This window comes from Nymphaea colorata, chromosome 13, assembly GCF_008831285.2.
Source record: "Nymphaea colorata isolate Beijing-Zhang1983 chromosome 13, ASM883128v2, whole genome shotgun sequence".
Lineage (NCBI taxonomy): Eukaryota > Viridiplantae > Streptophyta > Magnoliopsida > Nymphaeales > Nymphaeaceae > Nymphaea > Nymphaea colorata.
Genome location: NC_045150.1, coordinates 11,926,306 through 11,947,843, shown reverse-complemented (window position 1 = coordinate 11,947,843; position 21,538 = coordinate 11,926,306). Strand labels below are relative to the sequence as shown.

The 21,538-nt window shown below is 38.9% G+C and overlaps 3 protein-coding genes across 4 annotated transcripts; 1 reads left to right on the top strand and 2 right to left on the bottom strand.

Moving 5' to 3' along the window:
* Window positions 1–1,341: 1,341 nt before the first annotated feature.
* On the top strand, window positions 1,342–4,805 carry LOC116267180 (4,5-DOPA dioxygenase extradiol-like). The gene is made up of 3 exons (XM_050081279.1): window positions 1,342–1,672; window positions 2,873–3,243; window positions 4,374–4,805. Exons 1-3 carry the CDS (start codon window positions 1,442–1,444, stop codon window positions 4,564–4,566), a joined length of 795 nt encoding a protein of 264 aa, XP_049937236.1. The 5' UTR covers window positions 1,342–1,441; the 3' UTR covers window positions 4,567–4,805.
* Window positions 4,806–5,517: 712 nt separating this feature from the next.
* Window positions 5,518–10,854, bottom strand: LOC116266602 (amino acid permease 4-like). Its single transcript, XM_031647873.2, has 6 exons — window positions 10,440–10,854; window positions 9,699–9,932; window positions 8,115–8,208; window positions 7,544–7,904; window positions 6,926–7,153; window positions 5,518–6,438 (listed from the first exon to the last, which is right to left on the bottom strand). Exons 1-6 carry the CDS (start codon window positions 10,537–10,539, stop codon window positions 6,010–6,012), a joined length of 1,446 nt encoding a protein of 481 aa, XP_031503733.1. The 5' UTR covers window positions 10,540–10,854; the 3' UTR covers window positions 5,518–6,009.
* A 2,526-nt stretch (window positions 10,855–13,380) lies between these two features.
* LOC116267239 (amino acid permease 2-like) lies at window positions 13,381–18,103 on the bottom strand. Of its 2 annotated transcripts, none has more exons than XM_031648864.2 (6): window positions 17,988–18,103; window positions 17,576–17,809; window positions 16,952–17,045; window positions 15,292–15,652; window positions 13,993–14,220; window positions 13,381–13,815 (listed from the first exon to the last, which is right to left on the bottom strand). In XM_031648864.2, the coding sequence occupies exons 1-6, from the start codon at window positions 18,046–18,048 to the stop codon at window positions 13,387–13,389; spliced, it is 1,407 nt and encodes a 468-aa protein (XP_031504724.1). In that variant the 5' UTR covers window positions 18,049–18,103; the 3' UTR covers window positions 13,381–13,386. The 2 variants fall into 2 exon arrangements, with proteins under 2 accessions (XP_031504724.1, XP_049937245.1); XM_050081288.1 differs by having other exon boundaries at window positions 17,576–17,803; window positions 17,988–18,072.
* Window positions 18,104–21,538: the final 3,435 nt, after the last annotated feature.

The following is a 21,538-nucleotide window of genomic DNA, read 5'->3' as shown; positions in this document are numbered from 1 at the left end:
TGACGGGATGCCCCACCCCCCCCAAAAAAAGAAAGGGCATGAAACAACCCCTGTTCGGACGAAAATTGGGAAGCAAAAAGATAAAAAAGCCTTTCAATAAAAAATTAGAAAAAGATTTTAATGGATGAAAAAAGGAGGTAAAATGACGAGGAGGGAGAAAAAAATGGAAAAAAAGAGAAAGAAACTATTATGAAAACTACCAGAAAACAAAAGAAAAAATCAAAATCAAAAAGTTACCCACTGGCTCAAACTGGACTCTTTTATAAATGAGTCGTGCTTGAATTCAAATGCATGCTCGGAATTCAATTTGTAAGAACACATCTTATTTAAAGTCGACTCTGTTCGATTATATAATGAATGATGAAATATAATAAGAAAACAATTAAACAAAGTAACAAGTTAAAGAAAACTGGATTAACAAAAAGCTAGCTAAATGAGTTGAGCTGGAGTTAACCGTTAAATTATTGAGTTGAGCTCGAGTATGTTCTATTGATCTCAACTTGAATTCACGTCAAACTAAAGTTCGAGTTTTCTGAGTCGTATGTTCTATTGATTTCAACTTGAATTCACGCCCAACTAAAGTTCGAGTTTTCTGAGTCGAGCTCGAGCTCGAGCTATTCAACTCATGTACAGCCTATGTTCACTTAACTCTCCTATATTTCTTCCTATTGTTTATAACATCACAATTGACCACCATGACGTAACAATTAGACCTTTTCAGGAAAAGGCCCACGTTTACATTAATATTTTTTAATTGGAATAGCTCTTTAGGTAGTGTTTGATGGGCTGAAGGAAAAGAAGGAGGAAGAAAGGAATGAGGGATGAAGAAAAAAGGAAAGAGAAAAGAGGAAGAAAGAAGGGAGGAGGAAGAAGAGAGCCAGAAAGTTTATTCCTCCCTAAACTTCCTCCTTTTTTTTCTTCTTGGTTCGCCTTTTTCAAATTAAGAAAAGTCACACACATCAAAAATATATTTTCAATTTCAGATTTATAACCGTCTAACGATTCCCACCCACCTACTTCTCGATTCCAGCCATCTAACCATTCCCACCCACCTACTTCTCAATTCCACATTTATAGCCATCTAACCATTCCCACCCACCTACTTCTCTTACGTAACGTAAGAGGAAAGATTTTTTTCTTCAGAAGGCCAATGTTCTACAAACTGCTTCTACAAACTTTGAAGGGATCCGAACCTTGCGATCATGAAGTTGGAAACGTGTCACTGCTCTCACGGACACGTTGAATTCGATTCGAAAAGTGTTTAAATAAATAGCCAAACTTTTCAAGTCAACATGATTGTCTCATAATTTGAAATAAATCATGCAAACGCGTAAATTTAGGTGTCGCCACTTCTTAAATCCCTGGTTCTTCCGCATTTCCGGCCGCCATCGCCACACAGAGAGAGAGAGAGAGAGAGAGAGAGGGAGGGAGAGAGAGAGAGATGGACACGTTCTACATATCTCACGGGTCGCCGATGCTGTCGATTGACGAAGGGGTTCCGGCGAGGAAGTTTCTGCAGTCATGGAGGGAGAAGGTGATGCCCGGGCAGAGGCCCAAAGCCATTCTGGTCATCTCCGGCCATTGGGAGACAGCCGAGCCCTGCGTCAACGTCATCTCCACCACCAATGCTACCATCTATGATTTCTACGGCTTCCCCAAGCCCATGTACCAGGTGCCCGTCTCTTTCTCTGATCTCATTCTGGATGGTTCGGTGTTCCACTGCTCTCTATCGGATCACCTGGTGAATGATTGTGGGACGTTGACACGATTCCGTTGTTGGGTGCCCATTAATTTTCTTGAACACGATCGAACTGGTGCAGAACAATTCCAAGTTTTCCTGTAGATATGTACATATCATACGGTAGCATTCCGCCATGAACAAAATCGTCTAAAAATAAGGGATATTTCATTACGTTCCTCTTGGCACCATGGAGTTGGAGGTTGCTGCAGTGAAATCTTGATAGTTTCAAGAAACGCCTGGTCTGTTTTGTTAGGATGAATGTTAGTATTTATTCATGGCTTTAATCGGATGCCTGCTGGGTGGAAATGCGAATTTTTTTCCCTTTTTCTCCGGGTCCAATCCTTCGACTCCCATGCCTTCCAACGAGATATTCTGTCCAATTATTTGAGGATCCAATATTTTTTTCTTTTGATTGTAGTGAAATTTTTATGGTGCTATTGTTTTTTTGGGTTCTTGAACGATTTTCCTTGCACAAATTTAGCATCAGCATACATTTGACATCAAATGTGTTGTTTACTGCACAACAGGCTTGTATTGGATTATTTTTCTCCATCTCTTCCCAACCTTCTTTCTTGCAATAGAAAGTTTAACTCTTAAATAAGTAAATAGGCCGAAAGTAGGGACAGGAAGAAGAGATAAGATAGCCAGAGAAGACGGAGCTCTCGTGCTCCTGCAATAAAGACTGGAACAGAACACGGCGGTACAGAACAGAGACGCAAGTCGGTAGCAAGGAATCACCAACAAGACAAAGATCTAATTTCAGAATTCCCATGTCATTGCTGGTGAAAATCCACAAGGATAGTTAGGTAAGATGTATAATCACAGAGTTCAATGAGATTGATGCTTAAGTTGCCAAAATTATAATAAAGAACTAGTAAAGCCGCTCAATGTCAAACGTCACTTCTCTTACCAGTTTATTATCACACCTGTACACTGACAAGAGGGTGCTGAAGGTGCATGCAATGGTCTTTGATGTATCTTGTATAGAACTCCAAATAGCCTTATCTTACTTCATAAATGATATTATTTTTGAAATCTTCCTGATTATGTCCCCGGTTGCTTTCGTAACTTATAATAGTAAGAGCTGTTACTAAAGCCGGTCTGTTTATGGCTGATCTTGCCCTTGAGCAGCTGAAGTACCCTGCACCAGGCGCACCAGAGCTGGCGATGCGAGTGAAGGAGTTGCTTGAGGTTGCAGGTTTCAAGAAAGTGAAAGAGGAGAGGAGCAGGGGACTGGATCATGGTGCATGGGTGCCGCTGATGCTGATGTACCCGGATGCCGATATACCCGTATGCCAACTCTCCATTCAGCTTCATAAGGATGCGCAGTATCACTACAACATGGGCAAAGCGTTGAGCCCGCTGAAGGAGGAAGGTGTATTGATCATGGGGTCAGGAAGTGCCACCCACAACCTGAGGACCATGGGTCCTGATGGTGCACCTCCACCCAAGTGGGCGTTGGATTTTGATACATGGCTGAAGGACAGTCTCCTCAATGCAAGGTCTCTCTCTCTCTCTCTCTCTCTCTCTCACTTAGTCGTAGTCAAGAGGAAATCTAAATCTGAACAATCTATATGGATGCTAGATGATCATTAGTTTTTTTCTCTGTGAACTGAAGGCATAGGAAAACCTATTTCTAGTTCCTTGGATTAGCATTTAAAAGATCCTACATGTCCTCTAGCTACAAGAGGTACACGGATTTTGGAACAATGCTCAAGGGAACGGAATCCGTTTGTCCATGTCACAGCCAAGGCTTTTACTATTATACTAACCCTTTGAGCTTGCTTGATTCTGTGGAACACTGCGTTCCAGAGAAGATGATATCCTGGAAATAACAATGCTCAAGGGGACGGGATCCGTTTGTCCTTGTCGTAGACAATGCTGGTCATGCGATGCACAAAATGCAGCTGGCAGAATGCATTTGAAACTTCGAATTACACACCACATGAAAATGCAATGCATCCGTTTCCTCCATTGGCATGTAAATCAGAGTTCTCCTCCTGAAACTTGATTGAAATCGAATAAGCTCTTTGGGCCTCTAGATGGCCACCATAGATTGCATTACTTTTGTATCTTTTCTGGTAAGTCCAACAGCTTTTGTTCAGCATGTTTGATGAGACAGACTAAAGGTAAAGATGATGGGTTTTCTTGGAAAATGATTTGGCAGATTATGTATTTTTGGGAACTAATCAGTTCTTAAGCTTGTGTGGAGCCTGAGCTTCACAAATGTGAGTTGATGATCCTTGTGACCCAGCAAATATATGGCATCCATGGCATTCCTTCTTTGACAACAATGTTTTTGCAAACCACAAGTCTGAACCAATTTCTCTCATATGTGATTTATATACCTGGTTGGCTGCTTCAGGCCAAGGAACCCCTGTAACCTTACAATTTGGGACTTCTTGTTTATAGGGTTAAAATCTTTTGATATACTCCATTCGAGCTTGGCTTATACAGCGTGCTGTTGAAACCACAGCTTCCGTGTGGTTATTTTATACTGACAATGTTGCCCACTGTTTTCACTTATTCTGAACCCTGTCATACTGATTCACCAAAAACAAGTTTAGAAGATTATTATACTTGTGGGAAACCTGATTCTGTTGATTGTTTTTCCTGAATAATTCTTATGTAGGTATGAAGATGTTAACGACTATCTGAACAAGGCGCCGTATGCAAAAATGGCGCATCCTTGGCCTGACCATTTTTACCCGCTGCATGTGGCGATGGGTGCTGCTGGTGAGGGAGCCAAAGCTGAACTTGTGCACCATAGTTGGACTAATGGCACCATGTCTTATGCTTCCTACAGATTCACCTCCTGTAAGTGAACTAAAACGAGGGTGTAAATAGGTGAAGGGCTTCGCTTGGGTTCTGTTTTTCTTGTATGAAATGTATGTAGCTGATAGATTGGTTCTGTTGTTCTTGTATGAAATGTATGTAGCTGATAGATTGGTTCTGTTCTTGTATGAAACGTATGTAGCTGATAGATTGGTTCTGTTCTTGTATGAAACGTATGTAGCTGATAGATTGGTTCTGTTCTTGTATGAAACGTACCTTAGAATCTCCAGCCGTCGCAGTTTCTTAACTGTGGCGCCATTAAAATGCCGATTTGTGTTGTATTATCTTAAACAACATGTGTTAATTGTCAGTGTTCAATAATAATCTCGATGGGTGCAACGGCTACTATCATTCACTATTGGTGAATTTTAGAAGAGAAGAGACTTGAGAAGCTAATCTGATTTTAGGACTGGTTTTATTTACTCATATGTATGACATTGATCCTCCTGCAATGAGGAGACTCCACATGTGGTTGTCAAAAAACTCCGCACCTTAAGAGATTTACAATTGCTTCCTAATTAACTCGGCAGAACTTAAGTTGGTGCATAATTAATTGGAACCCTGGTTTCGTATAGAGCTCGACCCTACCAATGTCTCGCTGGACTTTTTGAGGGAAAATCAGGATCCATTCCGTATTATATATATCCAGTAAGATACCTCTTCAAGTATATTTTAAAAGAACAGAAACTTATTCTGGAATATCCTAAAGAACGCTAAAAACTATTGCAGAAAGAAATATGAACCACCTTCCTACCAATAATGCAACATGTGTAGCCCAAAAGAAATGGCATAGCTGGTCAAGGCGAGTCGTTAGTTAGATTTTTTTGTGAGCATCAACTCCCTACATAAGCCAAACCAGGAATAGATTTTGCATAACCCAAAGCAGGCATGGGCTTTAAAAGCAAACAGTGGTGGATCTAGAAATTTTGAGCCAAGGGACATTAATCTAAAAGCTTTTTTACTTTAAAGAGCAACAATATATATAAATCAGCAAATATTTAAAAGCGTCTATGTGAAAATAAAGATATTTTATGGGGCTGGACAATACACCAGCCAAGATGTGGCTCCACCGCAGGAAGCAAGGAGCACTCGACTTCAGTTTTATGAGGCCAGTTACAAAGTCTCTAAGCCCGAGTTCGGATTCTCAAGGTCGCGAACAAAAATAATGATAAGGATAATGATGATGATACATGTATAGAGTTTTCACTCTCACCATGTCAGCTTGCATCTCAACAGCCACTTCATCACAAATTTACAGAATGAACTCTTCCAGCAACACTTCTGGTTGATTGTGATGAACACTCTATGAAGAGGATTGAAGCAGAACTTGTCGGTTGGTTGGCCCAAAAAGGACTTCTTTGGCCAAATTGATACCAAATAAATGATCTGTCAATGGAGGATCACCGTGAAACCAGGTGAGGTATAGAGTGTCTCTAGTAAGAGCTCTTAAAAGGGGCAGCATGCTTGAGGCTGTCTATTATTCCAGCAACTGATCCCACAGCTGCTAGTATACATACAACCATGGAAATCAAGTCCAGGAACTTCAACCTGAACCATGTGAACGTCTGTCTCTTGACCTTCTCCTGAACCATGTACATAGACACCGGAAAGTAAACTGTCAAGGGCCAAAATGTGAGTGCGCCGAGCAAACCCATGACTGCGTTGAAAAATGGTATGATCATCGCCACGAGTGTCATCAAAACAATGAACGATGAGCGGACGACCAACCGCATGATTGTGAACTCGAACATGGTCGTCGTTTTTGGCAGGCTGATCCGGTAAACTTTGTCCCGAGTGTAGAATGCAGGCCATGACTTAGCAATCCAATTCTCAAGATGAAAGAAAATTGGTTGTGCATACACCTGTATACACAAGCATGAATTGCCAATGTAAATTATCTTTGCAACGATCTGCTGTCTTCGGTCTACAGAGAATTGGCATTGAAGTTTTGACTGCATTGATATTAGCAAGCATATCCCTAAGGAGAGGAAGAGAAGCAAATGAGCTAGCACCTTTAGAAATACAGTTGAAGCTTAGTTAGTTCTTGAAAAAAATTCTTTAATGCAATTTAAAATTTTTTAGGTTTCTCTCAACATATTATTGAATGATTTGAATTTTGATTTTGTAAGAAAATAAGTAGACAACTCAAATATTCATAATTTTTCTATTATTTCTTCACATTTTTTACTAGTTTTGAATTCTAGAAATTTTCTAGAGAAAAACAAACCTTCGGGTGATATAGAACCGAGAAAACACTCATCGAGAAAAGCCTGGAAATGATATTTTTTAATACTAGCTCCCTTATCTACATACTAATTAACAAACGGCATGACAACTCTTTCCCCTTACCTGGTAAGCACCAACAAGATGAACGATGACACAAATGTTGCCAATGTCAATAAGCCAGTAAGGTTCGTAGAAGCCAAAGCCAGTGAGGAAATTTCCCGGAGATGAGTTGCCAAATGCAGCATATCCAATGCAACCAAGAGTCATATAGAACACTGTTGTCACCCCAACTGCATAAAAGTTAGCTCTCCTCATGGACTCGTTCTCCGGCGGTGGTGATTTCATTGTATCCTACAAAGTTTTCAAAAGAACCTCTTGAGTTCCACAGAAGAAGATAAGGAAGAAATGATGCTGCATAAAGGGCAACTTGCTGGAAGAATTAACGGGAGCTTACATACAAAGCGACTTTCTTAGAATTGATCAAAAGCTTTCAACTTTTAAATCACAAAAGAAAAAAAACAAAAAAATAGCAAAGAACAGAAGTAACTTCCACTCTAGAGAATAAAGAGTACATCTAAGCTCCATCTATACCTGAATCACATTGAAAAATATATAGCAGGTCTTCATTGTCTTTTCCATGAAGGAAAAGAGAAGGTGAGAGAAACCACTGCAGACTGCAGTCAAATCATAGTTTTTGTGAAGAAAGCAGAGGAAGAAAACGAGAAGAAATAATTTCTTTACCTGTATTTCAATGAGAACGACTGCATAAGTATATGCAAAAGCAATGTTCCCCAAAGCTTGGAAGGCATTCCATGTCTTCGTTGCCAAGGACATACCACCATCGTTCACTTCTGTTCCTGTTAAAGATCCTTTTAGCTTTCCATTCATTGCTACTTTAGCGATACACAAGCCCAGGCCAATGAGCGAGTACGCGAACGACATGATCGCTGCTATGATAGAGAGCAATGTAACTTTCTCAAGGTTCGGAAGTTGAGCTAGCACAATCTCAATTACTCCAAAGAGTATCATATACAGATTGCCGGACATTCGACACTCTGAATCATGACCGTATTTGTGGAAACAGTTTGATTTCTTCACTGCCCTGTTCATAACTCCAAACTTCATAACATTAAATCACATTTTACACAATTTCTGCAACTTGCACGCATTAACATAAGCAGATGGACTACAAAATATCATGAATGTAACAAAACCCTTTTACAAGCAAAAGAGCTAAAGCTTATATACATTCTGTAACAACAAAAAGGTTCTTGTTGTAGCTTCTTCTAACTCAAGAACATGAAAAACTCACATCATGCTTGTGGAAGTTGTTATAGTGTATCCAATCAAAGCTCCCCACAGATCGATATGTTGGGCAACTCCACACAGCTTCTCCTGTTTAGGCCCTGAAAAGGAAAGTGAAAATCAACTGCACAATTGATGAGCTTTTACAGAGTTGAAAGATATTAAATTTGATTCAGATCCAAAAATATTGTTCAATTTTATCAGTTTTCTTCAGCTGATAATAGTGGGATGCACACTGAAATTTAGATTCAATGAAAAGGTTCCATTCATTACAAGTGGTAGCAAGAACCTAGGGGAAAAAACAATTTCTTATTGGCTGCCTGGGATTGGGCAAAATCTCACCATAATATGCCGACAGGAAAATTTAAAAATAAGACCACAAGATTGAGATTTTATCAGTAGGCACAAGAATTTCAGCATTAATCCTTCATGAACACATCCTACCGGAGTAACATTGACACTTCTAATTTCAGAGGCATGGGGCATGAAGAGCAAATCTTTTATTTTGTTTCGTGAAGTTTTCTGAGTTGTCTCGTTTAGTTTCCTCGGTTGCCTAAAACAACCACGGTTGGCCGCCAGAGGGCGTGAGCCATAGCCCAACTGTTTGGGCCAGGGCGGCAACCAGTTGCTAGCTAGTTCAAATCTGAATGATGCTCGCTCTTTATCAGATGCTAACACCTCATGGCATTAGGAATTGCGTGTGTTCTATAAATCTATCTCAAATTGGAGATTGGTTCATAAAACACTTGCACATTTTGAGGCAGGTTCAGGAAACACTCGTAATGTGTTTCTAATATCCAACGGCTCCTAATTAAGGTTGACCCAATCTCCATTTGAGTCCAGAAAACTTGGACCGAGCTCTGTTTAGAACCATAATATAGGATTAGACCTCAGTTTAAAGCCAGTAAGAACATATTCAAACTTCTCAGTTTCATTATATTAAGCTCAAAGCCTCAAACGTTGACAAAAAAGTCAAGGTAAACCTTTTCATTATTTACATAACTATAACAAACAGGACATGCAGTCTAGAATTTTTTTTGGAGATTGAAACTTTGAACATGTTGAAATTGTAAAGTCCCACCAGTTCTGCTTGAACGGGTTTATTGGGCCAAAATTCTTGAACAAATCCGACCCGTTAACATGATTGAGGTTGTAAGGTAAACTTCGACCCGTTCAATTTTCAATGATCAAATCCGAGTTGGGCTATGCCTCTTAAGGCCATAGTGCAACCAGACAAGACGACCAACAGTCAAGGGATTCGAAGGTTCGAATCCTATGGTCACTATCACCCTTTATCACGCTTAGAGCCTTAGAACCTTGAAGTTAAGGGTATGGTTTTGAGAATTTTATGCTCCCAATCGGTTTCTTCTAAATAAATATTGAAAAAGAAAAAGAAGAAAAACTGACTTGGGGTGGGGTTTATTCAGGCTGATCTCATGACCGGTGACGACTGATGATGCTCATGAACTCAGCGGCACAAGAGGCCACAATGTGAACAGATCCTTAGCAATTGCATCTCTTTGCGTTTTACTGTGCAGTGTGCATGTAATCTGAACAGAAGGTAGATAGGAGAAGTAGATGAGTAGTGTACCTAGAATGGTACTCACTGCATCCATGTAGACACGGTTTCTCTGGCCGGCGGCTTTGTCAGGGTATCTGTAGCAGTCTGCTAGAAGGAGGGCTGTGTAATAGGTAACCCAGGCAAAGAGAAGGATGGCAGCAGGGCCCAGAACCCAGCCAAGCTGAGCTACGCTCCATGGCAGCCCTAGAACCCCTGCTCCTATAACTGCCGTTATAATATGAGCAGTTGCAGTCCAGACCGTCCCTGTAAATCAATCAAATGCATGATGCACCAAACCAAGCAATCAGAACCAACGTTACAGACACAACCTGTATGAGGGAAATGTTTGCTACTTGATCAGCATTTAAGGCATGAACATCATCAAGTTTTTCTTCTTTTTGGAAGTTTTTAAGCCATGATCTTGCCTACCATTGAATTTTTCAAACACTTTCTAGATTATAAATCTAAGATTTGTTTATAAGGATAGGGAAGAAAGTATATATTATTTATGAATTTCTTCCTTTTTTAAGCGACAGACAGAAAAGAACGAATAAACCGAATTGCAAACTCAGTTCAAGAGGTGATCGAACGAACCGCCTTTTCACATCAAAGGAGAGGGTTTCCTGATTTATTTCTTTCACACTCTCTCTCTCTCTCTCTCTTCATGTGTATGTGCGCAACAGAACAGAGACACGAACAGGGGATTTCTTTTCAGACGCCGAACATCAATGATTCAATATCCCGTGTAGTTGAACACAGAAAAAACCTTACCAGTCCTAACATGACCGCCATCGCCTTCATCTCCACGACCAACAAAGTCTTGACCTCCGCTTTCGATACACGCCATGCTTCTACTCTCTGCCCCCTCCATTATTCGCCTCTTCTACCGCATCACAACCTGAAGCTTCCGACCTTGATAGCACAAGGGCATGCAACCACGAGCAAATGGGGAACAGGGCCCTTTAACAATGCCTACGAACAGTCCCACAGAACCTGCACCACAGAGAGAGAGAGACATGCACACCAGCCTCGTGAGATTACTGTGCTGTCGTCTTGCTTGAAGCGCCACACCTGGAAGGAATCGCCAAATTAAGAATGGCGACAGCGGCTGACTCAAAGTCGGTTGGAAAGGCCGGTTGCTCTGACGCTTGTGAAGCGCACTCGGCGCCACGCCTGCGCTTCCTCCCAATAGACCAGCAACACATTTCGCCCTCGGACAACCGCCTGATTAGGCCCCATTTTCTACTTACCATGTGATCTGTTTGGAAACTCACACACGCCACCCTCGACTTACTCTCGCTTCGTCCGAATAAAGTAGAGGTTTTAGTTATAGACCGCCCTATCAATCTGATTGATGTTCCATACCGTTATTTGCCTTTCCAATCGTCTCTTTGGGAGCATCCGATAAAAGGATTTATGCATAATCAAAATTAAGTTGATGAGATGGTACTTTGTAGTCATTTCACTTATCTTTCATATATATTTCGTTTAATATATGAACTAACTAAGCATTAAGACTACGTGTACTCATTGTAAGCCGTATGGTCAGATTCGATTTACAAATTATGAAGTATATTTATGAGTATATATAGTCTTAATGTGTATACAAAAGGTTGTTGGATTGTTCCAGTGACAAGTGTACCACGACATGCGGATGGATGGATGGATGGCCAAAGAACTTGTCACTTTAAGGAGTCCGACCTCTCACACATGCAATCCAATGCATTGCAGTAGACTTTGTGCATAATGATAGGTCATATATATATATATATATAAAACTCAAAAGCAGCCAACTACTGAATGTAAGCGGACGGCAAAATATTTTGAAAACCGTGGCAAAATATGACTGTGCAATGAAAGCATTAACAACATTATATGGAGCTTTTAGTGACGATTTATAGTACATTTAGACATGGTTTAAAATGACCCTTTTTAATAATAAATTTTCCATTTTATCAGTTCTATGTCTCCCTCTCTAAGTCTCTCCCTCTCTCTCTCTCTCTCTCTCTCTGAAATAAGGTGATACAGCTAGATATAGTTAATTTTGAAGCAAAACATGGAACGTGATACTTAAATTTCTAGAGAAATTCATTTGGGTGTACTTACATAATTTAATCTCAATATTTAGTTTGAAGTCTCTAGCATGAAGGTGATTGGGAAACAACTTCAAAAGTAGAATTTTGGCATGGTTATGGATAGGAGCGGAAAGCTGAATTATGGTTTCTGGTTTCAAAATTTTGAAAAGTGCCAAAATATCATTTTTTATAATTTTGATATAGTTTACACAAAATTTTTAACAATTCATATGTAAATTAAAAAAAAAAAATCATGGAGGGCCAGGGCCTCTGCCGGCCCTCCTTGGGCTCCGCCCCTAGTTCCAAACAGTACAGGAGTGTCTCTTGACCACAAGTTTTTTTCTTTTTTTTTGTGGCAATTTCTTTTAGAAACAGTTTGGTCTTTAGCAACCGTCCCGTATGGTATGATCCTGAATGATAAATGAGTATTCCAAGAGGGCTTCTCCTCTAATCCATGATCAACGCATAATTATTTAGGGAGAATCGAGAGGAATGCAAAAATGGAACGTAAAAAGGAAAAGAACACAGATCTCTATTAGGGTTTTTATTAAGTTTTATGACTGCTTACAAATGAGGACTGAAACGCCATTATATAAATTCCTGGATCTGGATCTGGATCTAAACAAAACAATACAACAAATAAAAGCTGAAAATATGAGAATTGGATCTGGATCTCTATGACATTCTCTCCTGCTTCAATAATCATGGGCAAAAATAATTCATTATAAACATGTTGTATCATGAACACTTCTATGATGACAAGAATAAGAACCTTTTCAACAAGGTATAAAATATCCTTAATTCACAGTCGCAGGTATTGGCCATGCAAGATAAGGAAAAGCAATATTCGCAGGGCAGAGTCGGACGTTCGTCAAGAGTTCAGATCTTTATAGTTTGAATGGCGGCCGTTATAGGTTGCTATCGTCGAAACAGATGTAAATGGATTGGATATTTCTTACAACTGATCGGATTTCAAGCCCGTTCACTTGAATATGGTAAATAAATACTGTAGATCAAATCACTAACCGAGTCCACAGACTTTGGTATGCAGTTTCAAAGCCAAACCGCAATCTAAACCCAATTAATATATAGCTGAGGTCTGATAAAGATCTTATCTGGTTACATATGAACATTGGATTTTTTTGCCAGTTGGATCTAAATTTAATTTTAAAAAGATGGGATTCTAGATACAAATTCAGTTGAACAGGATCTTAGTTTTGTAAAGTCGAAATCCGACTTGTTCCCAAGGGCATTCATGGGGACTGGTAGGCGCCAGTCTCCATTTCAAATATCTAAAGTGTCAACCTAAAAGAGAGATTTTGGCACCCTGAAAGCAAACTTTGTACTATAGTGAAACAAGGGGTTGGGTAGGAGTGTTGCAGCTGTTGCTCTCTGTGGGACAGTGGGTCTCTATTACTCACCCACCCAGAAAGTCTAACTGCTGCCTTAATATGAAGATTACATATCTTTGTAGCTTGAGTGCATATTAAGAGTTGCTATTGTAAATGGACTGGGTATATCTAACAACTGATCTAATTTTGAATCTGCTCAAAAATAAATGTAGATCCAATTACAAACTACATACCAAATCTCAATCTAAACCCAATAAATGATTAAACCCAAACATGTGATATATACATTCCTTAATGAACACTCTTAAAAGGAGCATCATGTCTTAGGCTGTCCACTATGCCAGCCACTGAGCCCACAGCCGCAAGCAAGCACACAACCAAGGCAAAGAAGTCCAAGAGCTTCAGTGTAAGCCATTTGGAGCTGCCCCTCTCGACGTTGTCTTGAACCATGTACATGGACACTGGAAAGTAGACTGTCAATGGGTAGAAGGTGACTGCACCAAGCAACCCTATGAACTCATTGAAGAAGGGCACAACCATGGCCACAGTGGTAATCAGAACGATGAACACTGAGCGAGACAACAGTTTCAATGCCGACAATTCTACTGCAGTGTTGGCCGTCGGCATGTTGATCCTGTAAACCTTGGCAAAGATGCTTGAGCTTGGACATCTTGCAGCAACCCAATTCTCAATAAGGGGGAAAACTGGCTGGGCATACACCTGATACATCAATCAGCAAGTCACAGCAAAAAAATGTGAGTATAATACGACTTTCCCAGATAATTACAATCATATATATACATATATATATAAAGTAGGTATGAACACTCATTGTTGCTCCACCCTGAACTCTCTCTCTCTCTCTCTTTCTATTGTTGTTCTCTTGTCTGCAATTACCTGATAGGCACCAACAAGGTGGATGACGATGCAGATGTTTCCAATGTCGATGAGCCAATAGGGTTCATAGAAGCCGAAGCCGGTGAGAAAATTTCCTGGAGCTGAGTTTCCAAACGCAGCATATCCAATACAACCAAGAGTAACATAAAAGACTGTTGTCACCGCAATTGCAGACAAGTTAGCTCTCTTCATGGAGTCATGCTCAGGTGGTGGCGATCTCAGTGTGTCCTAAATGAAACTTTCATAGGACAGTCTTAGTTTCAAGGAAAACAAAAAAGAAAAAAAAGAACTGAAGAAGGAAGAAAGCTGAGATCATATTTGCATTTCAAATGCAATACAAGTTCGCTTAGATCTGACCCACGTTCTTCAAATTTTGTCTCATACAAACAGTGATAATGAGATGCGTTTTTTTTCAATTTGAAGAGGCCAAGAGCAGACCCGGTATTTTCTTAAGCTTGCATTACTTCAGCTTGAGTAAATGAAGAAGAACAGATCTAGACGTATTATAAAGATAGCCGTGACCTTTTTAAAGGCTTTTATGATATTGATGTTTTGGTTATGGGTACGAAGATTGGGTACCGACATGGCAATTTTAAAAAATGTGAGTATAGGATACGACACAATATATGTATGTGTATATGTAAAATAACACATAAAAAAAAATCAAAATGAAAGCAACATGTTAGTAAACAAGTGATATAAATAAGAACGTTATATGTTAATGAATACTAACTCTAAAAACAAAATAAAAAGTAAAGTGAAAAAAATTAAACCAAATTAAAATTAAGCATTTTGGATATAAGGATACTTAAGTGTGTCCAAGTACCTTTTTTAGATACGAGTACAGCGACGTGAGTACGTAGGCATTACTAAAGTACCCATGTGACTTAGGACATGAGTGAACATGACCTAAATATTTGCAGTCTTAAGGATTGTCCTTCTGTTTCTTTTTGTGATCTTTTTATTGACAAATTAGACCAATTAATTGTTGGAGTGTGGACCTTATCATATCTTTTTATGAACTGAAAATTTTGTAACAAGTTCTCATCTGAATGATACCTTATGCTTAAAAAAAATCAACTGCAAGCAAAAGTTTATCGGAAACAGCTGAAAATCATTCAAGTAACCTTCAACTTTTGAGTACTATTATATCTGGTCACAATATCATTTATGGGTTTTAAAGGGTGATATTTTTCTCGGGTACATTATGACAGAGTTGAAAGTCTGAGAAAATCTCTGCAAGTTTTTTTTTTTTTAAAATAAAAAATAAAAATCTAAAATATGCAAAAATTCAGATACCTGAATTTCAATAAGAACAACAGAGTAGCTATACGAAGCAGCGATATTTCCAAGAGCTTGGAAGACACTCCATGTCTTCTTCACTGCAGAAATGCCGCCATTGCCAACTCTGATCCCTGTTAAAGTTCCTTTCAGCCTTTGATTCTCCGCCAGTTTAGCAGTACAAAGGCCGAGGCCGATGAACGAGTATGCGAACGACATTGTCGCTGCCATGAACGAGAGAAACGTCACCTTCTCGAGGTTAGGAAGTTGAGCCAATATAATCTCAAGTACACCAAAGACCAGCATGTAGATATTTCCTGATGTTTGGCATTCTGCATCACGACCATGTTTGTAGTAGCAATTTGATTTCTTCACTGCACTGTTCATGCATAACTTCAAAGCTCGTTAGTATCTGCTCATGTGTTTACATAATTATATTAATAGAGCATGTAACTAAACTGTTCAATTTATTGAGTTTGTGCAATGCAAGTAGAGACGAAAACTAATAGATTGACACGTTTATATTTGATTATAAATCATGCCCAGAAATTTAAATCTAATTACTAGTTGGATTTCTTGCACAGCTTCATAACTAGATAGTCTAGTGTCAGTAGCATTGTTGGACAGTGTTTAAGAATTAGTGACGCAAAATGCAGCATTGTTGATGCATAATTAGTGACGCAAGATCCGGTATTACTGACAAATTTTTTTTATCAATGACGCGTTAGAATTACAATTGGAGATTGCGAAATGCAGCATCAGAGACATTTTTTTCTACCACCGCGTTAAGTGTCAGCAAGTATGCTCAATGACATTGCACAATGATGAAAAACCCTGCGTCACAATTTTTTTTCTTGAAAACAGGTTTGGAATTGAGATTAGAGATGCAAAATGCTGTGTCGTAGACATCGTTTTCGTGACAATGTTAAGCATCCAAAGTGCTCAATGATGTCCAAATTTCCAATTAGTGACGGTGGTTAAGCATGATGGATTTACGGTTGAGTGACTCGATCTGCAAACATAAATTCTAAATGCAACATCACAAACAGCGATACATAATCACTGAAGAATGTATATTTTGTCACTAATAAAGCATTCATTGATGCCAAATTCCGCGACAATCATATTCAACAGCAATTTTGCTAGTAGAGTTAGAATTTTTTGGTTGAGGAGCACTTGAGTCATAAGCCGGGCATCCTACATAATTTTTGGGACTTCTACGAGTCCTTCCGATAAAATTTTTCGTGGGCTCGTATGGGCAGTGGCCCACATCAGCCCCCATATATCTCCGCCAATGCCAGCCGCCGAAGTTAGCTAATTTAGCGCCAGTAAATGTCAGTTCTCGGTGGCCGAATCTGAATCTGAGGTCAGACAAAGATTTATCCTGGCCACACATAAATGTTGGATCTTATGCTAGCTTAGTTATTAACATGAAATGGGTTGATGGAAAAACAGGTTTTAATTTGAATCGAAATCTGATTATATAGGATTTGGTAAATGTAGGATGCGGCCATATCCAAACCTTCTACATCCTTAAATGTAAAGAGGGAAAAGTTCTAAGTTGAAATATTACATGTTTTACTAGAAAAGTTAGATAATTAAATGCTTAATCTCATCAAAACTTATCATCCATCTCAAGTTTCAAGAAAATGTCTCCTACTAGAAAAGAAGTACTCACATCATGCTCTTGGCTGTGGTTATAGTATACCCAATCAAGGCTCCACAGAGAACAACATGCTGCGCACTTCCACACAGTAGTTTCTGTTTGGGTCCTGTCAAGGAAGGCATAAATCATTTTCTCTAGTGACAAGTTTTCACAAAATTTGAAGACAGATATGCACTATGAGGATCAAACGCAGCTTTTGCCATCAATTAGGGAGGGAATGTTACCAACTTTCAAGGAAGGGGTATTTTGGTAATTTTGTATGGCAAAAAATTTTCCAACTCCTGCTTTTGTTCTTGTATGGAGAGGAATCTTCCTTTTAACAAGAAAGGGTATTTTGATCATTTCAGCTTAATTGTTAGAGGTTGCAAGAGATCGAGACAGGCACAAGTCTACACCAAAAATAAAAGGAGGGGGTTAGAGTATTTTTTAATTTTTTTTTAAAGAATGTCTAATTTAAACTTTTTAACTTTTTTCATAATATTTTTGTCTTTTTAAAATGTTTTTTTAAATAAGGGTATTTTGGTCATTGTATACCTCTCCATACAATTTTTTGGCATAGAGGAGCATGCACAATTGCAATATATGAACAAATGTATATGAGAAGTAGAGAGATCATGTGTGGATGTTGCAGCGTACCTAGGATTGCAGTGACTGCGTCCATGTAGACGCGGTTTCTCCTGCCGGTGACCTTGTCAGGATATCTGTAGCAATTTGACAGCAAGATCGCGGTGTAGTAGGTGATGCAAGCGAAGAGAATGAGCACAATGGGACCAAAGAGCCAGCCCAGCTGGGCGACGCTCCACGGCACTGCTAAAACTCCAGCCCCAATCACTGCTGTTATTATGTGAGCCGTCGCTGTCCAAGCTGTTCCTGCACATACAAACAAACACGGGCATAAGACATAAGGGGTTGGGTGAAAGCTTGGTGAATCGTTCACTGAATTATATATGTATACCAGCAAGTAGAATATTTAAACTAAAAGATGTCATCTAATTGTTCGTTCTCATATGGTTATAGTCACCATGATCAACACACAAAAATATGGTACCTGTTCTGACATGATCATCTCCACCTTCACTTTGAAATCCTTCAATATCTACGTGATCCATTCTCTCTCTCCCTCTCTCTCTCTCTCTCTCTAGTCTGTAAGCTGTGCTGCAGACATCAACGCACATGGAGTACGACTTTTAAGAGAGAGAGAGAGAGACAAGGTTAGCTGAAAAATCTCCCCGTCATCTCCTCTTATGGCTGAGGACTTGGTAAAAAATTTTGCATGCCTACGTGTATGAGTCAACCTAATAATAGCAACAGATTTGAACAGGTGCGTGCAAAAAATACGGATATTTTGCTGCCAAGACAACAGCAAAACAAGATCCATTTTGCATCGTATCTAACTGATTCATTGGTTTGGACCGAAGAAACAATGTCGCTCGGATCATCTAAACAAAGTGGAAAAAACACAATTATCCATCTTATTAGGCTAGCTTTTCAGAGGTGGAGGGAAGGGGAGCCGGCAGGAGCCCCTGGTCCTCCCTCATATTTTAAAACTTTAAAAATTTATATATAAATTTTTAAAAATGTAGTTTAATATATATATAAAAAAAATTAAAAATTTCTATTTCGGCTCCTGTTAAAATTTTAAAACTATAGTTTGGTTCCTGTGACAAAAATATTTCTGGGTCTGCCCCTGGATACACCAAGGGTGAAGATAAGTAGCATCTCTATGGGCTCATTCTCTGAAACATTAAGTAAGTGTTGGATTTGATTGGACCTAGCTCCAGTAATATGGGAAGTTTTATGAGACTTGGGTCACGGGCGATTAAAAATTTGTTAACTATATATTTAATACTTTATGAAAAACATTTCTAATTCTGCCCTGTGATACACTGAGTGCAACCAGTTTTACCGTTGCCTAATTTGAAGAGAGAGAAAATCTTTTTTTTCCTTAGTATCTCAGCTGGGCGTGTGACAATTATAATGAGCCCTATATTGCTATGAGTTAACAAAGTAGAGCTACTTGACGATTGGTAGAGGAGTCAACCCTTATTGTTGTTCTATTTAAACATTGATATATTAAATTCGGTGTTTAATTTGTTAATTAATTTTTATTGCTAATTCGGCTGGTCACTTGATCCTCATTCACGACCTAAGATGGGAGAGTTAAAACTGATATATGTTAATTTTCTTACTAATAGTGGATAGTTACTTCCTATGTACGTATGTGCTATGTATGCATGGTCTATACAACATGCTATACATGCAAGGCACCAACATGATGAAAATATATGCCACTATCTCTCCTTCCTGGTTCTGGCTGTATCTTTGTGAAAGAATGTATGCATGATTGATGATGATGTGAAATTTCTTGATTTCACTTAGCAAGCGCGCCCTGTTATGTGCATGACACATTAATGTATGCCGATAACATGTGGGTGCTCATTGTCCAAAGTTTGTTCACGGTGAGTGGAGCCAAACTATGTCTATTATTATTATTGTTGTTGTTGTTGTTTTTGTTATTATTATTTTGTTATTATTATAAAATAACTAACATCTGCAGGGCTTGAGTTATATATATATAGTAGAGAGAGGGCTTGATGTACATATAGAAATAGAGAAATTAAAAGAAAAAAGAAAATGTGTTTTTTTTATGAAAGATGGTTACTTAATGAACTGTGCAAAGCCGCTAGTTATGAAGACACAGGTCTGTACACCTTTCAATTGTGGACAAGCTTATACATATAACTACCTTAGATGTTTGATAGGAAAAAACACGTTTTTTTTATGAAAAATGGTTACTTATATCTGGATGAACTGTGCACAGCCCTTAGTTTACTTTTAGGATGGCCATAGCTCACTTATAGGGCAGGTGTCATGCACATAGGTCTATGCACCCTTCAATGACGGACAAGCCTGATAAATACCTTCGATGTTTGATAGGAGAAAAGACGTTTTTTTATGAAAGATGGTTGCTTATATCGGGATGCACCATGCACACCCGTTAGTGCATGACATATGGACTTCTGTGCACCTTTCAATTGTGGACAAGCCTGTACTTATTTATAACTACCTTTGATGTTTGAAGTGTCTGTTGGAATCTATCCGACACGAGCAAGAGATTCGCGAGGAAAACAACCAAGCGCCAGTTTATATTATGAACAAATTATACTAACTAGAGAGCAGTCGAGCCCACTGTAAAAGGGGTTTAGGAGGATGGCACAGTTCTATGAAGGACTTTAGAGAATTTGTAATATAGAGAATGTGTTCCGCATTTGAGCTACTAATGAGAAGCCACTCCTCACCTTATGACAGTACAATGTGGGATTATGTTGTTATTGCTGCTTTTTCCTGGGCTCAATACAATGTTATGTGGTCGCGAAAGGGGTTGCCCCCATGCCACTTTGCTCGTAAACTGTACAACGGTCTCGTTATGCCGAACATCTCATGATGCATAATCTTTTACCACTCAAGAACATATATCTGGTGTATCCACAGTGAATATCAAGTTCTGTTGATGATGTGTTGTTTTGATCTGGTACTGTATTATTACTTGATGGGATGTTCCCTCCCCTCAATTCACAGGAATTGATGTGCGACCGTTAATGCTTTGTAAAGTATCTGGTCTGCTTGCTATGAACTAATGGCATGCATTTCTATGTCATTCTTCTTGGTAATTCATGAGCTATCCAGTTTATCTGACAAATCATCTGGGATTTTGGTCATACTCAAGAGTATTTCTCTTATGTGTTTATTTTAAATTGCTTTCACCTGATATTCACCTCCAATGCAATGTGGATCGTTTATATTGGTTGTATCCCAAAATTAACGTCAACGCTCTCTCCTTGTTCATTTTCTCTCTCCTTTCTTGTTCTCCCTTCTCTTTCCCTTTTTTCTTCCTCTCTTTCCTTCTCTCCTGATTGACTTCCAAAGTTCTCCCTTAGGTAAAGTCTCTCTCATAGTTTTAATTTATTCCAAATTTCATATTCTAGTTATTCAAGAGGTCAGATATACGCCACTCCTTTTTTCTCATTTTAATCTTTGTCATCTATTTTATCATGCTTAGACTAGCTTATAATTTAATCTTCTTGTTATTCAGAAATTAAAGGGGTTAGCTCTCTCTCTCTCTCTCTCTCTTTAAATTTTATATTTATGTAGTCTTTAATATGCCTGAATTAAGCATACTAGCATACACAACGCTTAATTGAGATTTAAAAGCTCTCTCTCTCTCTCTCTCTCTCTCTCTCTCTCTCTCTCTCTCTCTCTCTAAGTTGTTGATATTCGATCATTGTATATCATTTAGCCTATTTTCTGCCTTAGTTTGTTTCATTGAATGCATCTACACACATTATGCTCAGTTGAGATTCAAGGAGGATTAGACGTTCATCAAAATACTAACCTTAGTTTGGGGATAAATAATCATCCTTAAAATCCTCAAATAAGCTCAGTTAAATCAAGCATGCACGTTAACGCACACATTTTACCTTTAATTAGAATTCAAACAATACGAGTTTAATGCTACATCCTAAGTACTAATTTGGGTATATGGAATAATCCAAGAAGTTCTAACTAGCCATGATGTCTTCTAGCTTTCGTTTATGCTTC